Here is a 19,192-nt window from a genome sequence, read left to right on the forward strand (position 1 = left end):
GCAAAATGAAGTTGAAAACCCCCAAAGCTAGAGAGCATTTCTTAGGGAAAAGGCAGTACATTATCTAATCTCATTACAAAGATTTTGCTGGCAGCTTTGCAGAGCAGAAGCAGTACATTTAACTAACTGAGTATCATTCACAATGACAGAACTGAGAGAGTAAAAGGGGCACAAAATGCCAGCTGAGACTGGAGGGCATCTCTTTGCTCCCAAATGACCAGTTTTTGAAGCTGAACTGTAGCTGTGCTGAGCCACAGGAGCTCTCTGCAGAGAGCATTACCACGTAAAACAAAATCTGTCTTGTTTTGTGCACTCTCCAGACAAGTAATTTCTAAAAATGGGGCCAAACAGAAAGTTGGGCTCCCACTCCCTAGGGATATGCCAGGCTGTATTGGCAGCACAGCCCCAAATATCTTGCTTGGTAAAGCAGGACCACAGGGGGAGTGCAGGGACTTCTACTTCCATCCACACACTTGGGACAGCAGTTGCACATGTGAGAACATCACAATCTGAGTCGTTTTCTCACTTAATATACAAATTCACAATCTGTAAATTACAACTATTGGCAGAAGAGGAAAGGAGAAGGGAACCATCATTTCTTCTGACTCTATTACTCAAACAGATCTGGAGAAAACTGCTTATCTTCCCATCATGTCTACAGCTGTCACAAGAGCTAAAGTTATTTCTTCCATTTACTTTCCTGGTCTTGATCCTTAAGCTTTGAAGTTGATTTTGAAGCACTTTCTGTGGAACTTGAGGAACTGTTATTGCTACTCAGCTTTGATTTTTTCATTTGGGTTCTCCATCCTGACATCACTAATGCAGGGAGTGAGCTGGGTGAAGGCGTGAGATGACAGGGAAAGAAGTCTGAAAGGATATGGTTTAGAAGTTTCTCCAGTTGCCCTTAAAAGTTTTGCATATTATGTGATGGCAAGGTATTTACAACTTTTATTGCTGAATTTAGGTACCTCAGACCATGTCCATTTTGAGTTTCAATTTCCACAGAGGCTGACTGCCTGGGAATAGTGGTATACATAAATGATATAACATCTTCTGTGAAAGCTCCACATATTGCTGGCCTATATGCTGTATTTGCATCTGCCAGAAACATGTGGCAGAGCTTCATTTTTCTAAAGCTCCTCTGAAGCTTTTCTGCTCTGCTGATGTATATTGATCCCAGTAAATCACAGGACTATGAAAGTATGGAGGAGGGCAAGGAGGTGGACTTTCTATTTGCAATTCTGTTCAGAATGTAACATAACATATTAGATTCACCAGAATAAAAGCCTACAAAGTCACAGGGCTTCAGAACAGCAAAACAATGGAGTCTCCACGCTGTGACTTTCTTTCCTGGTTTTAAAGTTTTTCAGTTTCACACAAATCACAGGATCACACAGTATCAGAAGAGGAAAAAGGAGCCATCAGAGGAATAGACTGCTGGGTTTGGACTAACAAAGAGATACAGGGTCTGCTTTTGAAGGCTTTCAAGGCTCTAAGAGGGTGTGGTGAGTAGCAACTGTGTTTGTGGTTCATCAGCTACCCAACACAAACTTCAGGAAGGTCATCTGTGGTGACTCTTTGGGGTATCTGCACCATGCTGTGGATGTGACAGACATCCCATATTTGTCCTGAGCCTGCTAGTGTGCCCTATAGCCCTGCACAAAGACCGTAGCTCAGGATTCAAAAGCAGCATTGCTGTGCCAGCTCTCAGCGTGGCGTCACATGGACTGAGCTTTTAGATCCTGATTCTGGAGCTAGCCAAAGGAAAACTTGCAAGCCTGAGAATGAATACACAGGCACCTTACAAGGAAGAGTCCAACTGTTCTACACCACTTCCAGAAAGTTATACAACTACTTTATTTTTAGAATGAGAATGCTGCCACAGTTTTGACTGTGTGGGCTGAAGCATCTGAAAGGGGCATTAATCCTCCATGAGTGGCTGCCTGCATAGTACAGTAGAGGAGGACTGGCAGTAGGTGCTGCTGTCTAGATTGACCTCTCCATGCTTTCACTGAATCTTGCAGGACTGCCATAAAGCCACAGAAGAGAGCATCACATTAAAGGGACTGCACAGAATATGGCCTGCCTATTATTAGACCACACTGGATTCCTGGAAAGCCCATCTAGTGTGACTTTGCATTTCTCCCTCTGTTTTACAGGGCTGAGTAGGGAATGAGACCCATTTTAATCACAAGTTTATCCACCTACTTGTTATTCAGCACACTCAGCTCTACAACAGTTGCACCTGGCTGACCAACTCCAAATAGAAGTTTATTTGATCTGAGTAAAAAATGAGCAATAAATCAATTGCATTATATTCACTGTAGGAGCTTTTCATTGGAAGTTAGTGTTCTTCTTTGATGAAAAGAGCTGGCAGGAATAACCAGCGCTTTCTAGCCAGCCCCTTGTTTTTATTTTTTCCTATATCATGCACTAAAAACATAATGTGAAGCCCTAAATCCTCTAAGCCTTGAAGGCTTTGCAATAAAGCCCCCTATGAAGAATGTATGCTGAGGTGCAGAAACACAAGGCACGTTTGGAGGCCTACCCTGCCCTGTGCAGCAGGAGCTGAAAGGTGTGTGTGGGGAAATGTAATGTGCCTGTGATGTGCCAGGGTTTCTGGGCAGTGACTGGCTAGAAAGCAGCCCTGAGGAGAGGGACTTTGGGGGTGCTGGTGGATGAGAAGCTCAACATGAGTTGTCAATGTGCACTTACAGCCCAGAAAGCCAAGCAGAGCCTGGGCTGCATCAAGAGAAGTGTGGCCAGCAGGTCAAGGGAGGTGATTCTCCTCCTCTACTCAGCTCTGGTGAGACCCCACCTGGAGTACTGCATCCAGTTCTGGAGCCCCTATTACAAGAGGGATATGGACATGCTGGAAGGTGTCCGGAGAAGGGCCACCAGGATGATCAGAGGGCTGGAGCACCTCTCCTATGAGGACAGACTGAAAGAATTGGGGCTGTTCAGTCTGGAGAAGAGAAGGCGCCGAGGTGACCTTATTGTGGCTTTTCAATATCTGAAGGGGACTACAAGAAAGATGGGGAGGGACTTTTTAGGCTATCAGGTAGTGACAGGACTAGGGGGAATGGAATAAAGCTGGAAGTGGGGAGATTCAGGCTGGATGTGAGGAAGAAGTTCTTCACCATGAGAGTGGTGAGAGCCTGGAATGGGTTGTCCAGGGAGGTGGGTGAGGCCCCATCCCTGGAGGTGTTTAAGGCCAAGCTGGATGAGGCTCTGGCCAGCCTGATGTAGTGTGAGGTATCCCTGCCCATGGCAGGGGGTTGGAACTAGGTGATCCTTGTGGTCCCTTCCAACCCTGACTGATTCTATGATTCTAATGGGCAAAAAAATCTTGTGAAACTCTGCTTCCCCTTGAAATCACCATCTGCATCACACTTCTTCACAACACACCATGTCATTATCTGCCTTCAGATGCTGTCAGTGAGAAAGTACAGGGAAGAAACGGGATGCCATGGGAAGCTTTGTTTTGAACAGATTTGGCTTTCTTCTGACAGATAATTATGAGTTTCACCATTTTTATATTTTGGCAGTATTGTTATAATGTTTCACTGAACCAAGTACAATTATCTCCAAGGTATGCTTAGGACCAGAGGTACTGATCTACTACAAGATCAGTTCTGTAGCGATCATGGTGCAACACTTTAATTTCAGCAGGGAAAGAACCAGATCTTGAATTAGCCTTGTGGAGAGCAACACAGCAGGTATTTAGGCCCTTCTTTAACAGTCTTGAGCATTTCCATATCCTTGAGCATTGCAGTGCCCCAGGTAAGAACAGTCATACCCTGGTTCCCATACATCTTCATACAGGTTTTGACAGACCAATGTATTATAGCACTAGCACTTTCCTTAACGTAACACTTCACACCCATCCATCACAGCAATATTTCTGAAATCACCTGTCCCCATGTAACTATTCCCTGGGAGCTTCTTTTGCTCTCTCGTGGTTGCATGTCTGGAAAGTTCAAAGGCATCCAGGGACCATTTTTAGCACTTACAGATTGGAGTCTGTGATGGTTTTAAAGACTGTCTTTAATTTTTCTTCACAAAGTTTGAGCAGAAAAGTGAGAAAAAAGTAAACAAATCACTATTGGGGGTAAGAAAGCAAAATAATGAGTATTCTAAACATTTCCATTGGAGAGATAGAAATGTTTAAGAATCAGTACTCAAAACAAAGTCACTCAGTCTTAGTTTGCTCTGCTTCTTTCTGCTTCTCCTTCTGCCTTCAGAAGACAACACTGACACCCACATACTGATCTTGACAAGTTAAGTACAACAGCCTAGCAGCTTCTTGGCTCTCTCTGCCTTCTGCCAGGGGAGCCTGGGGGGAGTCCTTCCAGCTTGACCCCTTAGGGGGAAGCCAGGGGGCTTGGTTGTGCTTTTCTGTTGATTGTACATATTTGTAAATGTTGTGAAGAGTCTGTATTTGCACATATTCATTGCATTTCATCATAGATTGTAAATACAGCTTTCATTTGCTTCCAGACTGAGCTAGCCTGGTTATTGTGGGAGGGGGATTTCAGCTCCCACACTGTAACAGAGTCAAAATATCTTTCTGTTTGGTGCCTAAACAATGAAAGAATCACAGAATCACAGAATCAATAAGGTTGGAAAGGACCTCAAGGATCATCAAAGTCCAACCTATCACCCAAGACCTCATGACCACTAAACCATGTCACCAAGTGCCACGTCCAATCCCCTCTTGAACACCTCCAGGGAAAGAGCATCCATAGGTCTTGGTTTTGTTAAAACTGTTTTTTTTTTTCTTTTTCTGGAATAGCTGTGGTACTTTGATGAGAAATTAAGAGGGACTTTCCCCATAGCATTAAAAATTCAGGGTGAGCCTTCCTGATAGATTTAAGGAGTGCAGGACTAAATCTGAAAGAGTTCTTTAATAGCTGCCTGTAGTTCAGCCACTCAGCTTGGCCCTGCATTCAACCTACTGGTAGAAAAGTGACCAACCCAACTTGTAATAAAAATACCTATGGATGCTGTTAACTAGTGATTCCTCTGCCAATCAAAGTGAAAACAGCGCTTCTGTATTTTGTTCTAAAAGCATTTCAAGTTTTGCAAGTACTGGAAAGCAAGGAAGAGGACTGAAATGTCTTTGTAATTAAACAACCAAAAGGTTGAAGTATAGCTATTTGTGTAAGCTTGGATATATTAAGACAACAGCAAAGTACCATCTAAATTATAAAGTGTGGATGACTTTTCATTAATAAATTGGGTGTTGTGATATGGTTCCAGACATACAATTTTAAAATAAACTATTACAATTAATACACAACCCTTTGTTTATCTGTTATGAATACATCCGTTAGCTTCTTTACTGGCAGAGAGATGTTCCTGCATCATGTGCTACCCAGCATCCAGACTGACCTTTAATATGAACAGACTCACAAATGGACAGCAGACAACTCAGCAGGAGTTTGTGTCTATAGAGTAAGAATTAATTTCATTTCATACACTGTTCCTGCCACAAACGGCAAAATCTCTGAGACATTTATGAATCCTAAATGACTATTTCATATCAATATATTCCCTTATGTCAGCACTATTCACCATAAAGTTACTCATGTGTGTAAATGATTACTGGATTGGGCCTTTAAAGAAGATGTGTAACCTTGACAGGTGTCATAAGTCCCATCACTATTGCTCTGAAAGTGTTGATACCAGCAGTAGTTCCAGTCTTTCCTAGCTATTAAGCTAGAGTTCAGCCATAAAGCTCTCTGCTCAGATTTTCAGCCCCCAGCAGTTTACTGTTGCTTTGATCTGGGATTTTGTTACAAGTCACTGTGACAAGAGAGGGACAGCTGTAACACTGTCCTGGAATTTAGCTCCTAACGGAAATTCCTGGCATGCTTGCAGTGGCCTTTACCTGAGGTTAATGTCATCCCCTACTCATCAGTCCCAATGAAACCAAGAGCCCACTGATCATTGACAACTACTGAGGGCCATCTTAAAGGTAGGATCCGTGTTTCTGTTTCCAGTGACAACCAGAGCAGATGAACATGTGGACCAGTGCTATCTGAATCCCTGTTGTGATCTGAATTGATCTCAAAACTATTAAGGCCTTTTAAAGAGTAAAAGAAAGCAGTACCTAAGGTCTTTAGAGGATGGTTCAAGGCTAATACACTGAGACTAGTATCCAGCTTTTCATTTACCAACTATAAAGAACAGCAATACAACACAATGCCATGTATACAGCATTCCTTCATGCAGCAACATGAGGGAATAAATGAGTCCAAGAATCATGAAATGCAACCCCAAAATGCACTGAAGATTTTTGAACTCAGGGTATTTTCATTAAAAAAAAATAGTAAATAAATCCTTGAGCACTATCAAGTATTTTCAAACTCCAAGCAGCACAAGATATTGAAACTGTGGCTCTTCTTCACAGCATGAAACCAGGTCTGTTCTAGTAACCTGGGAACCCAGAGCATTATTTGCTCTTGTGAAAAGCAGACAAAAGCACCAGGCAAAAGCAGCCATGTCCCACTTGAATTTCCAGAGGATGCAAAGGAGCCTATGCCTGCAGCTGCAATTACTATTAATGGATCCAGATATATGGGTCCTGTTGGTAAATTCCAGCTTAGCAAAGTAAAATCTGACTGTTGCTACAATTTTAGTGCCATAATAAATTTTGTGTCCACTTTTTTAAAAGGTTGGACCACTGTGTGAAGGTCTAGAGCATTCAAAGACTTTGAAAGTTCATTAAATCAACTGTAAATTTGGAAGTAAAGAGCTGAAACTATGAGACAATAAAAAAAGTAAAAGGAGTAGTAGTCAGCAGATTAAGACAGGACACAAGCTGTGCACTGAGCTGCCTCAGACCATGCTTATCACCAGGAAAACTATTACCTGTTATTTGTAGATATATTTTAGGTTTAGATTTCCATTGGGCTTTGTTAGTGAGCATAATGCAATTGCAGCCAAACTGAAGCCATTGTAAAAACTGATCTAAATAAGCTTTCATCTGATGGCCATTCAAATTGCTGGGCAGAAACATTACCTTTAGGCTCTTCATATGGACCACACAAATAGACATTCATTTGGTGCCTAAATATTACAAGCCAAGTCCTAACAGATATTGATCACCGTCAACTTCTAACCTGAATCCCAAGTTATCAGAAATTCCACATGATTGAGACCAAAAAAAAGATCTGTGTGATCCTCTACACAGTAACACATCTAAGTATTAAATAGCTCTCAGTAACTCTCCTGTTTTCTTAGTCTGTGGTTTAAACTAACCTACAGGCTTTCATCCCTGTAAACATGTTTTGGTTCTGCTATGATAGGATACTCAAGAATAAGAACTATAAACACATGCACACATTCTCTGGTGAAGGTACCACGATCTTTTCCCAACAGATGTAATTTATGACTGGACTTTTTTTTTTTTTTCCCCAACAGAAAAAAAATCTCCCAACAAGGTCCCTAAAAGAGTATATTACAGAGGAAAATGATATATCCAAAGAACTTAACATAAAAGCTTGATGGGAAATTTCAAAATTAATTAGGATGAAAGGCCTCTGAGCTCCATTTGAAGCTTTCCGAGTGCTTTATAAATCAGAACCAATATGAACACGTCAATTTGACTTGAAACTCAAACCTCATTTCCCCATGTAAAGAAATTTCCTGGAAGCAGGAATATTCTAGATGAAATAAAGACCCCTTTTTCCTTTATGATGAGATGATAAAGCCTTTTTGTCAAAGCGTTTCACTGAACTCTGTTTTTTAACGGGCCGTATGTTTCATAGCGGTTCGCGCTCGTGTCACCGACACATCCCTCCAGAGGTTCTGCATGGAGCTCTAAATACACAAGAAGACAGCTTCTCTCTTCATCTGAGCTATTTCAAAACACTTCTGAAGAGGAAGAAATTGCACCTGAAAAATTTCTCTAGCTGGTCCAATAAACACCATGTGTTAGCCTCCAGTTATTTGTTTCATTGCAACTTCAGAGTGGCCAGACAGGGAGGCTTCTAGAAGCTGCTTTAAAATGTTCTGATAGCGCAGGCAGGCTCCATTTGAAGAAACCCTTTTAGTGGAGATAAATTATTTCTATAGGAAATAAAAGAAGAGCACAGCAGGGTCCCAAGTGCTAATAAAGGGACACAGTGCTTCAAGAAAACATTACTTTCAAACAAATTGTTGGAGACCTGCAATAGTCCAGGCTGTGCTGCAATTACTGCAAAACCCACTCCTTTTTGGGTAAGATTTGGGAATTTCATTTGTTCCTTGATCAATGTGCTCTGAAGCTACAAAAAAAAAAACCCAAACAAACAAAACAGAAATCATTTTTGCAAAAGGATTTTTATTTGGGCAATCATTGTGCTGTCATTTTCTAGGCATCATCTGGTGAGGTGTAACAAATGCCCATCAGAAATACTTTTTCCCCTGGTCTGAGTCTTCCTCTGAATGGAAGAATGAGATATTGGGCATTTTCACTGTTGGAAAGAAGAAATCCCCATGAGGCTGGAAGTACTTGGTGATAATTTGGAAGCTGTTTAAGCAGGATGGCTAATCTGGATGATCAAAGTAGTCCTTTTCTGAATCTAGTTTTTAAATTTGTGAATGCTGTTTTCTGTTTTCTATCACACAGGAATGTGACTCTCCAATAAGGTTACAATCAGGATAAACTAAATTTCAGCTTTTACTTCGATTTGCAATTAGGTGGCTGCCTTAGTAGTAAAGGTTAACAGGAATTCAGGAAGATTAAAAACTTTGTGAGGCATTTGATATATGGGAGCACTTCAAGCTCCAGCAAACTGGAGAGATTTTTTTTGGCTCCGAAGGATCCACTGAAAGCAGAAAGCTTTCTGTAAAAGTCTTCTATAATGGCTTCATTAGTTCAAAGTATAACTATTTTTTCCCACCTACTTGGTTACTGGTATAATAAATGCTTCCACATACACTCAATAGTGCAGCAGACTGCTGGATCCTGCAAGCCCACAGTTGTTTTATTGCTTTGCATGAACCTACAAACTGCACTGACTAATATGTAGCAGTGTGGTGTTACTATTTGTGTATTATACATCCAAGAGAGCTGACAGCCTAGTAAAGACACCTAATGAGTATCATCACAAAGCCCACAGTGCTGCATGCTGTACAATCATCCAATATAATAAAATCCCTCTTCAAAAGAGCTTATAGACAAAGGGGAACATCACCCTTGCTGAAAGACCATGCCAAGTCCTCTGTGGCAAGTGCAACAGGATCCATGCAGAGTGTTGTCTTCGTAGTGACTCCCTGCACAACTGAGCTCAGTATGAGCTGTCAGTGTGCACTTGCAGCCCTGAAAGCCAACCAGATTCTGGGCTGCATCAGAAGTGTGGCCAGCAGGTTGAGGGAGGTGATTTTCCCTCTCTGCTCCGCTCTGGTGAGACCCCCACCTGGAGTACTGTGTCCAGTTCTGGAGCCCCTATTACAAGAGGGATATGGACATGCTGGAAGGTGTCCAGAGAATGGCCACCAGGATGATCAGAGAGCTGGAGCACCTCTCCTATGAGGACAGACTGAAAGAGTTGGGGCTGTTCAGTCTGGAGAAGAGAAGGCTCCGAGGTGGCCTTCCAGTATCTGAAGGGGGCTACAAGAAAGCTGGGGAGGGACTTTTTAGGCTATCAGGTAGTGACAGGACTAGGGGGAATGGAACAAAGCTGGAAGTGGGGAGATTCAGGCTGGACGTAAGGAAGAAGTTCTTCCCCATGAGAGTGGTGAGAGCCTGGAATGGGTTGTCCAGGGAGGTGGTTGAGGTCCCATCCCTGGAAGTGTTTAAGGCCAGGCTGGATGAGGCTCTGGCCAGCCTGATGTAGTGTGAGGTGTCCCTGCCCATGGCAGGGGGGTTGGAACTAGATGATCCTTGTGGTCCCTTCCAACCCTGACTGATTCTATGATTTCCTTCAGGGCTTTGACTACTTATGCACAGCAGAAATAGCTGTGTTGCCTTAAGACAATACTAGCTCACTGGTGTTTGTTTCTGTGTGACATTCAGCTGCTAGTGCTAAACCGATGGGCTGGTTATGTGAATGCTTTCTAGCCTCCTCTGTACAGAAGCAAATTGCTAATTCAAAACAGCTCTCAGCAGAACGTTAAGTCGACCAGGATGACTTTGCATTGCAGTTGCTGGGGAATGCTCAACCAATCCATTCCACTGATGCAGCTGTGGAGGTGCTAATCACAGCTGGAAAGGTGATAAGGAACATCTGGAGAGGCAGTACTAAGAGCAGAGCTGTTTTTGCAGTGAATTAACTCTGTGCACAGCGGACCTGAGGTGACATTATCACGGCGTTTCAAAACTAGGACACGAATAAAAATGAAACACTGACATTCTACTGAAACTCAGTCTGGTGGCTGTACTGTTGCACCTAACTTCCTCTTTTCTTATAAATCTTTCTCCTTATCCTTTTGAAACAGTTGTAGAATTAATTTGCAGGAGCAGATTCGGTGGTTGTCCCTGGGCTATTATAATTTTGTGTATAAAAAGACATGACATTTCAGAAACCAATACATGGCATGAACTTACTTTAATGACGTCTTCATCAGAGGATTTGCACTCCACTGACTCAGAGATGTCTGTCACAGCACTGTTCTCCTCAATGGAGACCACTTTGATGGGCACTGCCACTGTTTTTCCCGTGAGGATTGCGGTGTTCAGAATTTCCGTGTCCTGCACACAAAACAAAGCACAGCCATGCTCAGAGACAGCTAAAGAGATTCCTAAAAGGCAAGCATCAGCTCTTCAACTGGACTTAAGAAAGATGAATTAGAGGAACCTTTTTTATGTTGGGAGTGGTGGAGCACTGCAACAGGCTGCCCAGAGAGGCTGCAGAATCTCCATCTCTTGAGTCATTCCAAACCCACCTGGACACCATCCTGTGCAACCTGCTCTGGGTGAACCTGCTCTGGCATTGTGGTTGGACTAGATGATCTCCAGAGGTCCCTTCTGACCCCTATAATTCTTTGATTCTGCAGCTAAAGATCTAACTCATCTTCAGACAGGTGTAACTTGGTAAAATGTAGCAAAATTCCAGTTTTATTGTCTCTGCTAAACACCACAGTCAGCTGCAGTGCACACTGATAAAACAGCAAACAACATGACTGCAGTTAAATTCAGTCCAGACACACCACAGCTAGCTTCTATTTTCAAAGTATGTAGGGCTTTCCCCAATATTTAGCTTTCAAAACATGAGCTCAGAGTTTTCACTACACTGGATTTGATGGGAAATATTTGGGGCAGGATACAAGAGCCTCCAAAGGAAGAAATATTGCTCTTTGAATCAAGGCCTAAAGGCAGGGCCTCTCTGTGAACTCTGTCTCTGGAACTGTTTCAAGATTATTTAATTTCCTTTGATATAGTCAATGAAGCTATGTAAAGAATCCAGGAATAGTTAGTGATGCTAGTAACTGCAGGGAAAATAACAAGGAAATTTGAAGCTTGAACTTGGGTCATGGCCTATAAAAAAAAGCCTTTCAATGCACCGTCAACTCTTCTAACTCCTGAACTGTTTCAATATCATCATATTCCCAAGATTCCCATGCAAGAAGAACTTGGAAGTTTTCTGCAGCATTTCAACTTCCAATTGTATAATGTGAACAAAATATTCAGCAGAATCCTCAGCACTAATGTCAACAGTAGCAAAATGGAGCACTGCTGCTGTTGATACTGTCTTCAACTCAAGTTTAATGAGTCTGAAATCTAGGTCAGATTTTCTTTTCATCTTGTAATCTGTTATTTCTCAGGTTCTCCTACAGCTCTTGTAAGAAATCCCATCAAACTTCAAAAAATCAGTTAAAAAAGGAATGTTGGCTGTTCTAGAAACGTGAGAACCCTCAACAATTCCTACAATAAATATGAAAACAGAGCTACTCAACACAGTAAAGCAGAGACAGATTTAGAAATAACATGATTGAAAAGTCTAAGGCCATTCTCAGGAACTCCTGACTTTCCAAGGTAGAAACCATCCCCAGCTGTTCCCCATACAAATTCTGCCAGGTACTGGGCATTTTAGAGCATTTGAGTGCTGCAGTGAAATTCATGTCCTTTGGAGATTAACTTCTGCTATCCAAACTTGAAAATTTTGCTCCAAATGTATTTATTTCCCATGTACTGGCATTTTGGTCAGTCCAGAAACAGATGAAAAGGAGCAGATCTCAGCATCTGGGGAACAAAAAAACCCAAAACCTAAGAAACCCTCTGTTACAAACCCAACTGCTCTTCCTTCCTGCAGACTTCTAAAGCAACAAGCATTGAATAACCCACATAGGTTCACCACTTTTAACTTTATTTTTTTATGTGTGTATTTGGCTACTGCAAATGCTTTATGTCTTTTGAAATTAATCTTTTGCCTTGCTCCCTTAAAGTCTTATTTTGTGTGACTCTGAGCGTTAAACACTGCAAACTAAGGACTCCAGGGCAAAGGAGCAGCAAGAGAGTTTGTGGAACTGACAGGACATCTTTTCAGGCTATCTCAGCTCTGCTTTCAAATAATTCTACTCAGATTCAGTTTTTCCTTAGGAACTGATACGCATTACTGATAGAGGAATCTAATTTAAAGGGACAGGTTCTGAGAAATCCCATAAATAGAAATGAGTTTCAGATACAGAACCTACTCTGTGGCTTGGGGATTTACCCACATTTGCATTTAATGGTAATTTATGAAGTTCAAGACAAACCAGCAAATCACTGACACACAAAACAAAAAGGAAATCAGCCCTGCACCACTGCCAAGAAGATAAAAACAAAGACCTAGTGATGCAATGAGGTGAAACCTCTGTGCCACAAGCAGCAGAGTTAATTCATCGGCAGGTTTAACTTGCAATAAACCACTTGGGAGTCTCTGGAAATCTGTCTGACTCAGCTCTGCTCATGCTTACAGCATGAAGCAATCAGTGGCCTCAACATGAAGTCAAATATTAAGGGAAACAGGAGAGAAGTGGGAAGCCCAGCACACAAGCCCACAAGGCACTCTGACCCACATGAGGATTCAGTGCTCCTGATTTCCCAGCCCAGAAATCATCAGAAAAAGACCAGCTGCTTAGTCTGCTCTGGCAGTACCTGGGATGATGGCAAGGCTACTAGGAGTATCTTGCTAAATCATGTTTGCTGCACCACCAGCCATGGCTGCAGCTAAGCTCTCAGCCTGCACCACAGCACCATGAGAATAATAGAGACAGAATTAAAATCCAGTATTGGAGACAGGGTCTAAAAAAATACAGGGTTCAATGAAGTTAAAGGCAAGCTGCTTCTTTTCTGTAGAAACAACTAATTCCATAAATACAGGACAGAAAAGCTTCCACAGGAAAAGCTGCTCTCAGAAAAGTATTTGGAGACTCTGTTGGATCACAATCCTAATGTAAGTCAGGAACTGCACACTGCTGTGGTTAAAGTCAAAACCAAACCAATGAAAGAACTCTCCCACAGGAGACTGCATAAAGAGGAGTGTCACCTTGTACTCAACAGTAGCAAAGTCTTAGCTAAAGGACCATGTCTGGATTTGAGATCCATACTGCCAAGAAAAACATTCTCAAGTGAAAAGAAATAAAAAAGAACAAGGAGAACAAAGGTTAGAAAATAAGATCCATGAGGTATGATTGAGAGAACTGGGATTGCTTAGCCTAAAAAATAGTATGGGGAAAGGTAACTACTGTCTCCATATACAGGAAATTCTTCAAAAATTGAGGAAGAATACACTGTTTTCCATGTTCATGGACAGGGCCTGAAGTAATGGGCTTAAACTGCAACAAGGAAGATTTGTTTGACTTTAAGGCAATCTTTGCTCTAAAAAGGGTGACAGCAAATTGATGGGACAGGTTGTCAGGGGCAGAAGAAAATGCAGTCTAGCCCAAGAGATCTTTGAAGAATGGGTTATATGTATCATTCAGAAAGAACACAGGTTCTTTGAGTCAGGTTGAGGAGGAAAGGGAGCAGATGACCTCTTGTAGTTGCCTCCACTCCTGTACCTTAGCAGTCTCCATTGTTTTGACATTGAATGATAACACAATAACCCATATATCTTGTATTCAAAATAACCCTCTTCTGCTTCACCCATCCCAGATAATGTGATCCTTCTTCACTGGACAAAAGAAGATGATCTGTATCTGTAAAATGGAAAAGCCTGACAGGCAAGCATGACTGATACTCCTGCTTTCTGCACTGTACAGAGCAGAGCTGATGTACCAATTGTCAAGTAATAATCTGTCACTTCTGTTTCTCTCTCTCCAAAAGGTCATTATTGGCATATCTGAATTCTAAGTGGCTTTAATATAAAGCCATTATTACATGGGTTAAAAAACCTTTTCAAATTTTCCAAGACCTTTCTGGAAAAAAGAGAGGAAATTTAGCCACTGGTACATTACCAGCAATTAGAAACCTCAATCTTCTGCCCTTTGCTAATGGTTTCATTAAAGGAAGTAGTGAATGAATTTATCTTGATTAATTATTTCAGAGATGCACCTGCCCCAAAAATTGTAAAAGGCATCTTTTGTCATGATAAAGGGCTCCTGAAATTTTACATCCCTTCTCTGTGGCCCAATGTGAACATCAGGAATTTCAAATTCAGCAGATGGAAACATGCTGTCGATGTTACCTAACGGCTTCACAGCCAGCCCCATCACAATCGTTAGAGATCCTTAGCACTGGGAGGCAATTTGCAACTACGTAGCTACAGCTTTGAGCTGAAATGGAAACCTTCAGATTTCATCTCCTCTGAAAGCAGTCATTACTCATTAGTATTACAGAGTTTAAGAAATAGTGAAGTATGAGCAATTAATATATTACACACCATGTTAAAAGCAATCTTCATATCTGCCACTTCCCTTACTCAGCCTGTAAGTGCCCTATGCTATTCAGCTGTGATGGTGAAAAACAAACAAATAAATAAGACCAAAGAATGAATTCTTGATTCCTTTGTGGTTTGTTTAGAACTAAAAACCAAAAATGTGTGTCCTATATCCCTGTATATGGAACAGCCTTACGGCACAACTTCTGCTTCTTCTCTCCTTCCCTTTATATTGCTGCAATAAAGCCAAAGGCTGTAATGGAACAAAGAACTGACCCATTGTCCATACCCCCACACAAGCTGTTAGGCAGAAAACTCTAAATAGTGGATGAAAGGCTCCATGGTTCAAGATTCCTCAAAAGCTGAAATAAAACTCATAAAAGCAGCTTAAATTGAACTCCTTCTGTCTGTCTGTCCTGCAATACTGAGCACTCTAAACGTGCACCACAGGGAAGGGGGCTCTGATACAGATCCTGTTTTCCTTGCATTCTGCTGCCTCCTGTCAACTCTTATTTATCCACTGACAGGCAGAAATAGTGCTTGAACCTTTGAGAATATGTCAAGCAACATTAAGAAAACAATTGTTTTCACATCAGAGCAGGAAATGCTGGAATAGGTGGTGATTTTTATGCTCTATTTTGACATGCAATATACCACTCTGTTTGCAAGCTAATTTGGGAGTATACAAATAGGATTCCAAAGAAACCTTTGGAGAGACTAAGAACTCATTTAAATTGTAGGCGCTTCTCAAAATGGCAATATCTTGGCCACTTCCACATGCTTTAATTTTTAAAATCCCCCAAGAACTAATCTACTTTCTGTGCAGGCAGCAACTAAAGTTTCAAAATCAAATTTATTTTGTGTGGCAAAAGACTGAAAGCATCTTATAGCAATGTTTGGACTTGTTCCCAATAAATTCAAAAATGGGGAAAGAAAAGTAAATGGGAAAAACAGAAAGAGGATGAGTCATAAACAAGCATCAATATCCAGGCTCCAAAGAAGCTTCTGTAAGTGTATTACAAAGTCTAAAAAAAGCAAGGGCTCTCATTTCCAAAGTGGAAATGGAAAACTACAGGTATCATTCTCAGTGACACAGAAGGGAGACTTGAGATCTGAACTTCCATGTAAGCCTCAAACTGTCTGAAGCACAATGACTGCAGGGACAGAGTTGGTTTTCTTGTACTAACATCCACAAACTCCCAGTGAGGACAGTTCTTTGCTGTCACCAGGGCATCCCTTCAATGAATCCAACATATGAAAGAAATTACTACTATTTAAACTTATTTAATTAACAAACAGTAGCAGTAAAGAACATTTTTCTTGTTCTTCTGATGGTTAGAGGAAGACGCTAGCAGCTCAAATCAAAGGAGATACTCAAAAGCAAACCACTGAACTGTGTGCATAAGAAGTTACTTAAAGTTATTGAGTTCCAGCTTCAAGCTGAAACTCACAGAAGTGAGTAAATGTCTTCACCCAACATAGCATTTTCATCACCTGCTAATAAAACATCTTTTAAGTCTAACAAACATCTAATAAAACATCCTAAAAGGTCTTTTCCAACCTAAACAATCCCACTATTGTATCTACTCTTTCCCAGTCCAGCTCAAATCAGCAGCACGTTTGCTTGCTCAAAATCCCAACCTTTTTGAAACGACCTAAACGATCACGGAAACAGAATTTTACGTCCTCTATACAAACCTTCAGCATGCTTCAGTGCCTTCAGAAATTATGCCCTAAGGTCACAACCTGATACCTATGACAGATAAAGAAAAGCTTCTCTGCTGGCATGTGTATGTAGCAAGTGTGGTATGAAATCCTCACAGCAGGAACAACTTCCCCAGACAGTCCTTACTTTCTTTAAAGTAAGAGGGCAGGGTGGTTTTCACACTTCCTTATCCAACTAATATGACCTGGCAAGTTATGACTCCAGTGCAACCAGTTAGGACAAAGGGGTACTCCTGTTCATCTCCCTGCATTCTTGATGCATTTCAAAGAAAAACGGTGAGAAGATGGTTGGGCAGGGATCCAGACCCTACCTCATAGCACACTGAGATCTGAGTTCATTGAGACCATTATACAGAATTTGATGCATCACCACTCTACAGGAAGTCTCTAAGGTTTCCTGCTAGGAGCTGATATTACAATTCAGAGTACCGTAAACTTTTGTTCATACTTTGGTCTTGGTTACATCAGGGTTAATCTGGACAAAGTCCACTAGCACTAGTATTGGCCTGAACATTTTCTACCACAGCTGCATTCTTTGTACTACTTCACAGAAGACTCAGCAGAATTGGCTTTTAGAAAAATCGGGGGTTTATTAGAAAGGGAGAATAACATCCATAAAGCTCAGGTATTCTAGCCAGAGCTGAGAAGAAGCCTGTCCTCATATTTAGTCATTGAAGGTGACTAAGTGTTAGTGCATTGAAGTGCATTGAAGGCACTATGGTTGACTCTGCAGGAATCTCACATGTTACTTCAGCCCTGTTTCAGTCAGGGAGCATCCACCAACATCACTGGGAGCTCTGTGCAAAGAGCAAGAATACAGAATACCAGGCTTAGTTGCTTGAGTTTAGCTGAAGAGCAAACCTTATGCTCATCCAGCCTCTCAGTTGTAAGAAGGCAAGCATTCAGCCATGACTAATTTAGGAACTAATTCAACATCAAATTGCGGCAGAATGAGGAAGCAAAGTGACAGCTGTTTAATTAAACTCTAAATCCGATTAGATGGTGTTATCAAGAGAAATCCATGGGAGCCTGAGGTCATGAGAATGGTCCTGTTTACAAGCTGAAAATTCTGCAAGTGGAACCTCACAGAATGACGTTAATTGTAGCTTGGCATTAAGATTTCTCCTTCACACAAACACGCTTCCTCATGGGCAACAAACCTGTGCTGCACACCTGAAGGAGTGACACAGAAAACCCCAATTGTATTTTAAGTTATAAGGGAAGGTTTTTTTTTTTTTTTAAATGTTAGTGGAAAAGAGGCTATTGGCCACCTTAAAATCAGAACAGTGTCTGTCTAACGGAAGAAGGACAGAAGCAGCAAGCCCTTGCATGCCGTTGGCAGCACTTGAATCAGTGGAGACAAAGCCTACGCAGGAGAGCTCTGGGAGTGACACTGTGCTTCCAACTACTGTTCAACCCATCACCCTTGATGAACAGAGACACCTTGGCAACACTTTTACAGGAGAAGAAGATGGAGATGTGGGAGATATACAGTAAGCTCCACATATGTCAGGTGCAAACACAACAAAATGTCTGCTGATGAGCACCAAGTTATGCATCACAAGTTTCCACTGGAGCAATGCACGGAGCTGCACTTCACCACAGACAATTGTTAGGCTGATTTGTGAGCCTGCTTAACACAGTGGCTGTAGATTTGGGTTATTAATGCTACTAAGATTACAGCTGATTAACAAAATAGCGTTGTTGGGCAGCAGACTCTGTTTATCTACATAATCCCGTGATCAAAAGTAAATTACACACTGTGCTTCCTGCCAAGGGGATTCTCTGACACTCCACAGTTGTGGATGGTGTATACAGGAAGCTGACATTCTGCCTTTAAATTCTTAGCATACACTTCAGAAGAACAAAAGTGTTTCTACAGACCAAAGAGTTTGCAGGACTGAGGAGCGCTGAGGCAGATTCACTCCATGGCAGGCAGTGGGGAAAGGGAATTTTAGTTGGTTGGACTTTGGTTTGCTCTTTTCTTTCACTTGATTCCAATGCAATTGGCTCATGACATGTAAAGCCTGCTTGGTTTCATTCATCAGTTTATAACATGAGGGCTTGTACTTCAGGAGTAATATCACATTGCAAAAGAAGTGGGGTAATGTTATTGAGCAGTAAAACCAAAGGGGTACAACCTGCTTACTTAATAGCATCTCTCAGTAGTCAAACATGAATCCTGGTGGAATTCAGGTTACTCCATAACCCTCAGGTCCTTATTACAAAGGAAAATGTAAACTAATGAACAAACTAGCAGTGATGAAAAATGAGGCCATTCAAAATTTACATAAGACATAAACTTATTCAATAAAAGTTGCCATTTTCTGCAGTCTGTTTCTGACAAAGATAGAAGAGCAAAAGCTCTACAAGTTTCTTACGGATGCTAATTCTTTTTGACACACGACAACACTGTGAGGTATCTTCATTAAATCTTTGCTAAATGGCCAGCAATGAACATGGCACAAAAATTAAGGACAATACCTGCCCTGAAGAACAAATAATGCAGAAGTCAAACACAGATAATACATCACCCATGGAAAGACCCAAAGGTGGATGTTGGCATTGTTCTGTCCCTAGCATGCACAACATTTGTTTGAAGACCTTGACTGACATGATGTCTGCAGATCTCTAGGAGTCTTAAAGAAGGTAAATGGAGGAAATGTGAGAACAGG

General features: G+C 41.5%; 1 protein-coding gene across 1 annotated transcript in view; it reads right to left on the reverse strand.

The window, feature by feature from the left end:
* TMEM132C (transmembrane protein 132C) overlaps positions 1 to 19,192 on the reverse strand; it is a 191,096-nt gene that overhangs the window by 26,114 nt on the left and 145,790 nt on the right. The window contains exon 5 of the mRNA XM_054392737.1: positions 10,538 to 10,681. Coding sequence (XP_054248712.1) covers positions 10,538 to 10,681 — 144 coding nt within the window. The remainder of the gene's footprint in view (positions 1 to 10,537; positions 10,682 to 19,192) is intronic.

This window comes from Indicator indicator, chromosome 26 (genome assembly GCF_027791375.1).
Source record: "Indicator indicator isolate 239-I01 chromosome 26, UM_Iind_1.1, whole genome shotgun sequence".
In the NCBI taxonomy this organism is placed as follows: Eukaryota; Metazoa; Chordata; class Aves; order Piciformes; family Indicatoridae; genus Indicator; species Indicator indicator.